The sequence below is a fragment of the Chaetodon trifascialis genome, chromosome 3, assembly GCF_039877785.1.
Source record: "Chaetodon trifascialis isolate fChaTrf1 chromosome 3, fChaTrf1.hap1, whole genome shotgun sequence".
Lineage (NCBI taxonomy): Eukaryota > Metazoa > Chordata > Actinopteri > Chaetodontiformes > Chaetodontidae > Chaetodon > Chaetodon trifascialis.
In genome coordinates, this window is record NC_092058.1 from 14320663 (window position 1) to 14332891 (window position 12229).

Sequence of the window (12229 nt, forward strand, 5' to 3'; positions counted from 1 at the left end):
CAGGCTAAGTGTGCCGAAAATGTAACAGGAAGTGTTGCACCTGTGACGAACAGGAACTGGAGCTAATCTGTTAGTAGGTCAAGAAGACACATTATATGACTGATCTAGAATGTATTGCACCACATTACTGTCAAACAACAAAATTAACATATTACACAGCACACCTGTGACTGTACATGAACTGTAGAGCCTCTAAACAGCAGCCTCCTCACTTTAGTTGTTCTTATTCAGGAGGATTCAAACACTGACATCTAATTTATTTTCAATAAAAAAAGCTTCTTGTTGCATGCATGGTCTTGTATCTGGAGGAAAAAGCAGTAAGTGCCACAGTGCCTCAGTTATGAGTAAAATAAACATACTTCCTACATCAGATGGGGCTGCAAATCCTTTTTTAGAGCATGTGTGTGCCTGCAGAGTGAGTTCAAAAGAAGTCCACTGGAAGGTTGTTACAGCTAAATGTACTAAATATAAAGTGATACTCTCCTGGAGTATAGACACCATTACAATAAACTAATGCGTCCTTCAAAAATATAGTAAAAACTGATCTTAAAATTAGAACTTATGTTGAGTGTCTGTCTCAAATAGAGCTGAAAATTTAGAAAATTGTAAAAAAAAAAAAAAAAAATCAGTTGGTTGGTTGGTTGGTTGGTTGGTTGGTTGGTTAAGATAATGTGATGCTAACAGTGATTTGTTATATATAATAAGATGAAGATGTACTCTACAGACTATGCTTTAATATCAAAATTAGGATAAACTTCCTGCTAAAGGCTAAAGTATCCTTTCAGGTCACTGTGCTGCCACGGGATTAACATTGAATAAGTGCCCACTTTCTCTCAGGCCCTGCTGCGTCAGACTGTCCCTAGTATCTGACGTGTGATGTCTGTGTAATCTCTGCTTCTGAGTGGCCCAGACACCCAGACACTATGTACTAAGGATTAAAATCTAATGCTCTCCTCTGTTCTCCCACCTGCGTATGCACAGATATTACAACGGTTTACATGTTATGGAAAAAAAAAAGAATATTAAATCCCTCATGTCCCAAAGTGCTGAAAATGTTACAGGAAGTCTCCTGCAGTGATATATTTCTTACAAAAATCTCCTGATTTAGGAAAGACCGTCAATTACAGACTGACTGTTTTGCTGTTGAATTGTTTCGTTGCATACAACAAGTCTACACAAAGGTGTTTCTAATGTTTTGTCCACCCAGTTTGTATCAGTTTGGACAGCCAGAATATGAAATCAAAGCACAATCTTATAAACCTCGTCTGTCTGAGTGTGTAATGTGGCAGACTAGGCAGCAGATATCACCCTCTGGACTGAAGAAGCAGCACTGCTACTTCCTCCAGCTCCAGTTTTCATACATCAACATCCACATCAGCTGTGGCCTATTTATTACAGATTGATTTTACACAGTCCTCTCCTCTAAAATCGTTCTGAGAGTGGAAATCTGCAACATTCAAATGACATTTCATGAAGATGATGAAGGTCATCGTTTGTAAGAAGTCATGTTTTTAACCATACATACATATCATCTGTCACGTTTTCCACCCTTTTTGATCCTTTTCCTTAAGAAATAAAAGATGCAAAATAATAAAATAAGATAGCAGTTAATAGAAGTAGAAGGAAGAAGGAGAAAATGAAAAATGAAAACAGCCCGTATCTGTAAAGGAGAGTATAAACTGGAGCAGTATCAGAAGAATAAGACCGAAGAAGAACTCCTTCCAGACCGGTTGATGCACTGCAAAGCGAATGTGAAGGGCAGTGTTTAACAGCAGGGTTATGAAAGGTAACACTGGCATTGTAATAGCATGAGTGGGTACGTCCTGGACAATAAATAAATACTCCACAGTAAACTAACAAGATGAAGCTTTGATTGCAATCAGACTCTGTTCCCCAACTGCAAAAACCTCTGTATGAAGTGGGTAAAATGAAACATTTACCAGGACCTCATGTTTTCCTCTGCTGCTGAAGCACCCTCTGGTGGTCTATTATATGCTGCTCAGCACAGCTCATTCTCAGCATGCACACACTGCAGCTTGTTTAATGCTGTTGTATGTTTGTGACAGCATAACTGCTTGTAAGAGGAATATCATTATTATGTTTATGTTATGTTTAGTTTTATTAGTGGTGTTCAAACTACTCTTCAGTCCCCCCCGTGTAACTCAGTGTAAAGTCAGAGTTGTGCATGACATAGCACTGCAGCAGCAAGGCCAAGCTCAGAAACACTGTCAGTATTCACAGACAGGGAGAAATGCTAAAAGTAAAACACTGCGTAGGTGTGTGCATATATTCCTGCATATGAACAGCAGAGGTTTGAAACTCCACTGCGACAGGAAATAAGCTGTTTTTGACGTTTTCACCTTTAATCAGAGACCTGCAGCGCCTCCCAGTGGCCAAAACCTGGAATAGGTGATGACCAGTATGAACACGGAACATGGTAAGAAAAAATGAAACTAAATATAACTCAGTCGAAATATAATTTATAGAAAACATGCAATATAATTTGGAAAAACTGGGTACGTTTAGGCAAGAAAAATAATAGGTTTTAGGCACATTACACTGTAAGATAAAATATGAAGGTCCTGGGGTATGGGCTGAAGAACAAGAAGTCTTGGGAAAGGGGTGTATTCTAAGAAACACACTGTAGCTATGGTATAGGTATGGCATAGTTTTGGTCAATTTATAGGGAAAAAAAGGTTAGTTATTAGGTAAACACACTACGAGCTGACCAGAAAATCAGGCGTCTGCGTGATGTTGAGATATTTAATGGACAATAAAGAAGCCAAGCTACATGTGGCACTTTACTCCATAATATAAGGACATCAAAAGGGGACTCATCTGCTCTGTTTTCTTTGCTTTGTTAAGAGTCTAGCTACTGCATTCAGCAACACGTAATGTAACATATAACATGTTGGACTTTCTCCATGCTAACACCTGAATCTGGGGATACAATAGCAGTCCTTTAATGGTGGTGCTGCTGCCGTAATTACTGCCTGATGGTCGGGAGTGTTCAATTCCAGGCTGATTCTGTTGTTAGCAGTGAGCTCAAGCAAAAGGTGGGGGAAAGTCATGCATTACAGCGCATTCTTTATTTGTCCTTTGTTAATTCATATCTGTACGTAACTGAACTTTTTCTGTTGATTGCTTTAAGTGATTAGAATACACAAGAAGTTTTACACTGTAGCCCACATGAGGTACTTAGACTGTGATTAAAGTGTGAAACGGTTGAACACTGATGCTTTAAATTACTCTGTAATTAAAAGGAATGAAAAGCTCAGAACAGGCTGCATACCAAGGTCTGTCTCAGTTCCAGGTGTTAAAGGCACACAGGTGTGGTCTGTTGTGCTTGTGACATCCACTGCATTGCACAGGTGCACTGTAAAATGCTGGACTTGCCTAAAAACCTTCATCACACCACATTAACTATTATCTATACCCATGTTTCCTATATGTTTTTAGTAAGTTTATCACAATTTTGGAAACATAAACACAGCAAGTTAGTACTACTACTAACTATTTTTTAGCTAAATTCCTTAGAAAAGCTTGCCCTGTCCCAGACTTCTTGTTTTATTCCCAGTAACAACAATAATGTACCCAGTTGCAGTTAATAAGTGCTGTTAAAAAAAAAAAAAAAACGTTTGTTTGGCAGTTTTTTTTTCTATCTCAGTCCTTTTGTCTTGCAGTTTAAATAAAGCATCATCTCTGAGGCTCTGTCCCTCTGTCATCGGGCCTTGCTGTCGTGCGCAGTGTGTACAAGCCGGTGAAAGTCTGAAATGCCTCTTTATTTGACGCCGTCTTCGATGTTGCAGTCGGTAAGTCTTTCGCTGGGGTGCAGAGAGCTTTCAGCCTCTGTGAGGAGAAAGAGAAGGCTAACTGTGGTGCAACAACAAATCTGCTGGACTCTTGTTTTCCCATAACTCCATCCCTATGACTGTCAGTCTGGGGCAGACTATGCTCTAAATCAATAACAACTACAATACACTTTTTTTTTTTTACAGCAGTGCATCCTTTCCTCATCATTACTGCTCACTTCTATTGTTGTAAAGAGCCATATGTTTTCTCTGGCTGCCAATGAGGAGCTTGTGCTTGCACCTCTGAGACTGTCCTCACAATGAATAATTACAGTATCAGTGGTTTCTGCAAATGCCCAAAAACACATGTTTATGTTTAAGAGACAAGCCCTCTAGCAGATGTGGAAGTGTGATTCTTGTCAGTCATGAGCAAAGGAGGAAATAGTCTGATATTATATACAGTTAGAGTAGTTATAATAATATTGTGAAATAAAGTCTAAAATTTTTTAGATTTAGATTTTTAACATTTTACTGATCTGAAAACATCTGCATACTTCTTCCACACAACTCTGATATGATTCATGCAGTGAAACCAAACCAAATCTTAACCACAGAGGTGTCAGATTTTAAACAAAAAAAGAAAAAAAAAGTTAACTAGTGTGCACTTTTAGATGCATTACACTTTCTATAGCCTGCTTCTGTACCTAATGCATGCTGTACTCTAAGTTCAGGCTGATTACCTTTAGTGATAGGCGTGCACAGATCCAACACACTAATTTGGTAATGGCACCAATACTGATTTTTTTAAGCAGAACAGATCTCAGCCAATGTCGATGTCAGTATAAATCTCTATGTTTTTTCTACCATTTAGAGTCATTTAATCAATTATCCTGGTACAGATAGCCTAAAGTGAGATATTCATGAACTGATTTCTATCTAAATGGCTTTTAATTTGTAACCATCCAAACTCTAGTGTCTGATCTACTTTTGTTTGTAACAACATGAGACTGTACCTGTCTCAGTGATCCTGGAGTGACGCTCACAGCATACAGCATCCACAGGGGAACCAGGAGTGTTGAAGACAGTGTGAAGAATCCTCCAATGGTGTAGCCCCACCAGGGATATTCATAAGTGTTGTTGAATTTGAGTGGGGTGTATTTGACCAAGGAGAAGAGAAATGTGCACTTAAGAAAAAAAATACAAGCAGAGTGAAACGACAACAAGCTATAAAAACACTCAGAGTGTTCAGATTACTAATTTGTATTGCAAACATGAAAGCAATAATAAAAGTAATATCCTGTCTTATTCACACAAGTGTACACGACAGACTTTGTGACCTGTTTTCACTATTGCCGATAACTTAATAGCCACAGTTTGCTGCTGCAGCTCCATCAATCACCAAAACGTCATCTTTCTTGCATGTTGGTTTCAGTATTGCTGACTTCTAACATCCATTTTTACATCCCTCTCAGTTCGATGCAATTATTTTTTTATATAGCATAGCAATTTTTTGCCAATATTAAGCTTGAAAAGAATTATGAATCTTCGCCTTTTCCTAAATTCTCTCAACCACTGTATATTTAGATTTTTCTTCAGGAGCCAATGATGAGCTAATGCACAATTCATTCAAAATGAGACAAAACAGCCTTCAGTTGCAATACAGCACCCAGTCAACCGTACTGGTTTCCATCTGGTTGAGACATGGACTGCCCTCAGGACAGAAGCCTCTGGCAGCTGTCAGATATACTCGCTTGTTAGCACAACATGAGCAAAGTTACAACACAGGCATGCCCACATTTCCAGTACTTACAGTACAAATAGCTGGTGTGAAGTACTGCCAACAATATTTCATAAAAGGCCACGGCCGATATCCAATCATGTCCTGTATGTTATCATACTGACGATCAGCGCCTGAGGGAAATAAGCAGATACATCAGCATGATGGTGTACACACTGAAATACCCCCAGTATTGGATCATTTTGTATACAGGTCCTAAAACATTGTGTGTTTAGATAGATAGATAGATAGATAGATAGATAGATAGATAGATAGATAGATAGATAGATAGATAGATAGATAGATAGATAGATAGATAGATAGATAGATAGATAGATAGATAGATAGATTTTTCTGCTTTTCCGGCAGATTTTAACACATTAAAAGTTTAGTTTACCGTAGATCCATCCAATACAGACAGACTGAAGAATAGCAAAAAGCAGGAGCGTCATCCCACTGCAGGCGTAGTAGTCAAACAGCTGGAAAATATAAAGACCTCCCTGCAGATAAGAAGACAGTGAGTCCTTCAAAAGCAGGTTGTTATCATCCACACTGTGACTGTCCAGCACTGTATTACTGTAAAAATGTGTGAGCAGGAAAGAAGTGTTGCACACTTGCATTCAGATGAAGTTGAGGCCCTCAAGCCCTCTTCAAAATCAGTAATCATACTAAGACTCAGGCACGGGTTTGTTAAATAGGCTACAGTAGAAACACATCTGATGGTGCTTAGATAATCATGCTCCACCATGAGGGTGAGAAACATCATCAAGAGGCTTTCAGCGACTCAAAAGTTTCAGTTTGAGTTTAGGGAGGTCTTCAAAGGACAAAAACCAGTTCCAATGAATAGAGCTACATTACAGAAAACACTTAAGTCATAGTCTATATTCAGTCCATGAGGTGACAGGGTTGGGAAGATATGTATAATGTAAAACAAACAAGGTGCATATATTCTACCTCTACCTAAATAAAACTGAATGTGATCATTTGCTGACCAATTTTTGACATATACTCAATTATAAATAGAACAAAGGAATAAATATATTTGATGTTTGACCTCATGTTCAAATGTTTCCTTTAGGCCATTTGTTGCTTTCTTTGATGTCTTCATCTGTAACTGTTCTTTCTTTTTTGTTACTATGAAGCAAACTTACAGTAGCTGTGTTTAATACATTGAATAAAATAAAGGCTTAATGTTCACCACTCACCTCTGTGACCATCAGAAGGCCAATCAGGAAACTTCCAGCAGAAATTGCAAGAAGCAGGAGTTTACGGCGACTGTTGTTTCGAAAGAAGTGGGGATACATGTCAGAGATGGTTGTGACCAGTGCCTCTTGATATACAAACTGTGGTGATGAAAGAGATTATTTTGCATTAATATAAAACATTTTTACTATGGTGTCTGTATGTATTTATCACATTTCAAACAGACTTGACACATAGTCCTACCTCACTATCTAATCCTAAAAAGATGATCATAATGAAGAAGAAAATAGCCCATAGCTGGGGAAGAGGCATCAGAGCCACAGCACGAGGATAAGCGATGAATGCCAACCCTGGACCTGCAAAGGTACATGAACAAAATGGTCACATCCTTCAAACAGTATCCCTCTGGGTTTCTGTCATATATTACTAATCCTCCATACCTGATTCAGCCACCATCGATATATCCACACCTTGCTCCTTTGCCATAAATCCAAGCACAGAAAAGATGGCGAAGCCAGCTACAAAGCTGGTTAGACTGTTTAGCAGGCACAGGGACACACAGTCTCTGCAGGTGAAACATGAAAACATCAGTAAACCTGCGCTCTAATGTAGATAATACTAACTAGTTTGAACAAAACTAGCAGAATACATACCTGTAACAGTTGTTGGTGTACTTGTTGTAACTTCCTAACGATGTAAGAACACCTGTGCAAACTCCATAGGAGTAGAAAATTTGGCTGCCAGCATCCATCCATACCTGAGCAATTAGGATGAGTTCGTGTTTAGTTTAGGTTTGTACAAATGTAAATGTCCTGGAATTAAAGTTTGTATTTAACTAACTGCTGCTTATAATGAAATGTTTTTAATGATGGCATGTACCAAGTCGTGGTAAAGGTTAAGAAAAGATCGTACCTCTGGATCAGCGAGGCGGGATGGGTCAGGGTAGAGGTAGAACATAATTCCATCTTTGGCCCCCGGTAATGTAAGGCCACGAACAAGCAGCACCACCAGCATTACATATGGAAATGTGGCGGTAAAGTAGACCACCTGAAACAGAACCAACAGCTAAGACGGGTTTCACTATTCAAATATTTCAAGAACAGGATTTACATAAAGTCAGACACAAATTAGAAGTTAATACTCAGATTGTACTGTACCTTTCCTGTTGTCTTCACTCCATTCCAGACACAGAAGTAACACAATATCCAGGCAAGAAGCAGACAAAGGGCCAGATCCCATCGAATGCTGCCAATTTCCTCGATTCCACTGGACAGACCCAATATTCTCCTCCTGTAACAAAGGAGCAATTAAGGAACAGTACGAGAAAAAAAACTGCAGCTCTCATATGATGCCTTTGTTCGTGCTACTTACTCCCAAAATTCTACAACTGAAGATGTGCTGTTCCCATACAGGAGCAGAGCAGATGTTTGATTGTGAGCAAAGCAGCCATCTTAAATGAGAGAATAAGAGAGGTGGTGAATGCTGATTAGCAAAGTGAACATACTGTACAGTTTTATGTGTCGTAAAATAGCCGGACACTAAAGTCTTGGTACCTGTGTTCCAGCTGTTGTGACAGCTGGCCCATGGAAGCTCAGACGTGAAGGACGAAAACAGGTAGAGAAACGTCCAAGCCAATATGATGATGTAATACACCCCAGTGTACAAAACAACCACCTGGCTTCCATAACCTAAGCCTGTGGAGAGATAGACATGTCATATTGTAATGACCTGAATAAACACATATGTAGATGGAGAGCTTTTTCCCACCTGGCTGCAGGACTCAACAACAACGTGTGACAGACTGGTATTTGTATTTTCACTGAGTATATCCATTTACCCTACTTCATAATCCACTACATTTCAGAGTGAAATATGGCACTTTTTTCTCGGCTACATTCATTTTGGTTATTTTAGTACTAGTTACTTTTCAAAAATATGATAAGGAGTAAAATAAACAGCATTGTTACACATTAAACCAGCCATTTTGGCTTGTGACCTCTTCCACAAAGAAAGGGGTGTAGTTGGGGGCTATTGCCACATTGTGAGTAGTTTCACCAAAGAGGAAATTCTCCCCTAACCTGCTCTAGTTGTTTCATTTAAATAGCTGTTTGACATCCAAACACATAAAAGTATCCATTACTTTTAGAGTAATAGTCAAAGAAATTAGAGTAATTTGTGTGGGAGAACCTTTGGAGGGGCCTGACCCCAAGGTTTGGAAACACTGGGCTAATCTACCTAAATGTATTATAAAGTATTTAAAAGTAGCTCCACCTTGTGTACCAATGCGTGAGTATTACATTACAATAACATATGTAACACAGGGACCAGTTATCAAAAATGAGGACTTTTACTTTTGATATTTCCACATCTTTCACACATTCTTGATATTTTTTCAACTTTTGACACCAGCAAGTAGTTTTCAACATTTTATCTTTGAAACGATTTGTGAGCATTGCGAAGACCTACCTTCAAAAAGAGGGCAGATTCTTCTCCAGCATGTTATTCCACCCTGACTGGTGTACTGGCCCAAAGATGTCTCCAGGAAGAACAGTGGGATGCCACAGGTGAACAAAAACAAAACATAAGGTATGAAGAAAACCCCTTTGAAATAAAAAGGAAATAGCTTGTTAAAATATTGATCGAAGTGCATACATGTGAGCACACATTTGCATCATAGTCACTGTATAATCACACTGGCAGAGTGTAGGACACAACACAGCATTCTGCACATGATGTACATCCAGGCACAAGAAAGAAGATTTACCTCCTCCGTTTTTGTAGCAAAGGTATGGAAACCTCCAGACGTTTCCCAGACCAATGATGTGTCCAGCCACAGCCAGGACGAACTCAGTCTTACTGCCCCACTGTTCCCTCTCCTGAGCTTTGGGCTGAGGAGGCCCTAGGTTGGTCCCAGGGTTCATCAGATTCATTTTCACCTGTGAGTTTTGTCTTTGGTCCATTTCAGCCGTTAGGAAGGATCGAATCAGCATATGTCAATGTGTCATACAGTCGATGCCATGAAGCCGTGGTTAGACCCTATACACAGGGAAGCATGTTGGGTTCCATTCAGTGTTCTCAGACAGTATCAGGTTTCACTGAATTACTTCCTGAATGGCATACTTCATAAACCACACTAGATACAGTATTACACCTGAACAGAGCCAAAGGCAGGCTATACAACTCAACTCAACTTTATTTATAAAGCACTTTAAAAAACAACCACAGCTGTGACAAAATGCTGCACATAGGAACATAAATAAATAAATAAAATGAATAAACCTAAAATATAAGACAAACAATAAAAACAATAGACACAATAAAACAGGAGCAAGGTCTCAAGCTTGGTCGAAAGCCAAGGAATAAAAATGTGTTTTAAGACGAGTTTTAAAAATGGACAATGAGGGGGCCTGTCTAATGCACAAAGGTAGGTCGTTCCATAATCTTGGGGCAGCGACAGAAAAGGCACGATCCCCTCTGAGCTTCAACTTTGACCTCTGTACCTCCAGGAGCAGCTGATCAGCTGACCTGAGGCACCGAGCAGGAGCGTAAAGATGAAGCAGCTCAGAGAGGTAAGGCAGGGCGAGACCATTTAAAGATTTAAAAACAAATAAAAGAATCTTAAAGTGAACTCTAAAATGCACAGGCAGCCAGTGGAGGGAGGCCAGGATGGGCGTTATGTGTTCCCTCTTACGTGTTCCAGTCAGGAGATGAGCAGCAGCGTTCTGGACCAACTATACAACCTACTTACCTTCAAAATCAAATATTAAAACATTGCGCAACAAGACAGAATCTACAGCCATGTTATCAGCCATGTGAGGCTGTACTGAGGCACAGCGGTGCATCTGCATGCTAGCATGCTCACAATCGCTATGCTAACCTTATGATAAGCAGCTTTAATGTTTACTTTGTTCAATTTGCTAATTATCTCCAACATACAGCTGATGGGAATGTGGATATTGGATACTGGATATTTCCACACAATGGGGCCTGGACCCACAGGGACTCTGACTACAGTGCAGTGATGTTAGCCTTGGTTGACCTAAGGACAGGGCTCGTGGTGGTCAAGGACACCCAGATGTTGAGGTAAATATCATTGTGATATTGTCTTTACAAATGTAAAATATTTAAGTGGAGCAGCTGATTAGGTCAGACTACCACTTCTAACATGAGGTATGTCTGCTGGTCTTTTCTGTCTATATTCTAAGCCTAATGCATTCTGTATAGTAACATTTGATCACCTGTGGCCTGTTGCAGTAATAGTAATGCAGCATACAGTAAGTAAGTTCTCTCTTAAGTTAGGGTGCAAAGTCCACACAAAATGATACTGTACATTGAAACTAGTCAATGTGATACTAAGGCTGTGCCGATGTTGGGTGGCACCACAGATCTGTGTTAACTACAAACAACCTAACTAAGCAAAATACTGAGGCAGAAAATGACACTTTCACTTCCTTTAGCGATCAGTGAAAAGCACTATTCTTAATGCAATGTTATTACCATGTTGTCTCTAGTGGCCATCTTTTCAATATATAATAATAATTTAGTGAAGAGGCTAATGGCTGAAAAGAACCAAAGTTAACCACTGCACAGCAAAAAATGGTATGTGAAGTTAGTGTCTGATGTCAAATTTAGTCAAGTTACCAACTTTGCTAGCTGTATGGCAATAATGCTATGCTGACATTCTTGTATGTGCTGTTGCAGGAGTAGTTTGCGTACTCTCATGGAGGACGTGTTGCTTTGAAGCTTTGAAAAATCAGAGGCACATAAACTCTAAATGACCTTCAAACTAGGCTGCATTTGCTTACATTCAGCTGGTGCAACCCAGCGCTGCTTATTCTTTCGAAGTTAAAAGTGAAGTTTTTTAGACAAATTTAGGACTTTTTTGTATCAAATTTCTTTTAGAAAAGCTAATGAATTGATGGAGGCACTTCATACATGTATACTTCAATATGGCCTTTCATATTTTTGCATTAAGATTCAAATATCTACATACAGATGCAGTAAAAGAAAAACTAGACTTATAACACAGCATTAAAAAACAATTTGATGATCACCATTAACACCTTAAGCAAAAGCAAAGCATAAGTTAAACTTAAATATACCACAAAACTAGTCAAACCTATGAGATGCACACATTACCTTGAGCAGCTGAAGCGTTTCCTCCCCTGACGGTTGCTTTCTGACAGAAAAATCAAGCCCCTCTCCAAGAATAAGTAGAGTGAAATGGGTTTCTGTGAGGTGTGGCCCCAGAGACAAACACAAGCTTCTACGTCTTTTCTGTAGAACCAGTAGAATAGGGCACAAATACACACACACGCAAGCACACGCATGCACACACACACACACACACACACACACACACACACACACACACACACACACACCTAGACACACACACACACACACACACACACGAAGAGTATCAATGTCTATTTGGTCTGTTTTCTGAGATAAAACA

General features: G+C 39.3%; 1 protein-coding gene across 1 annotated transcript; it reads right to left on the reverse strand.

Annotated features, from left to right (window-relative positions):
• Window positions 1–2466: 2466 nt before the first annotated feature.
• On the reverse strand, window positions 2467–11994 carry LOC139328549 (sodium- and chloride-dependent GABA transporter 2-like). Its single transcript, XM_070958324.1, has 15 exons — window positions 11911–11994; window positions 9536–9807; window positions 9238–9372; window positions 8325–8465; window positions 8143–8221; window positions 7929–8061; window positions 7684–7818; window positions 7425–7528; window positions 7212–7336; window positions 7015–7127; window positions 6774–6911; window positions 5966–6068; window positions 5602–5702; window positions 4805–4975; window positions 2467–3849 (listed from the first exon to the last, which is right to left on the reverse strand). Exons 2-15 carry the CDS (start codon window positions 9759–9761, stop codon window positions 3697–3699), a joined length of 1857 nt encoding a protein of 618 aa, XP_070814425.1. The 5' UTR covers window positions 9762–9807; window positions 11911–11994; the 3' UTR covers window positions 2467–3696.
• Window positions 11995–12229: the final 235 nt, after the last annotated feature.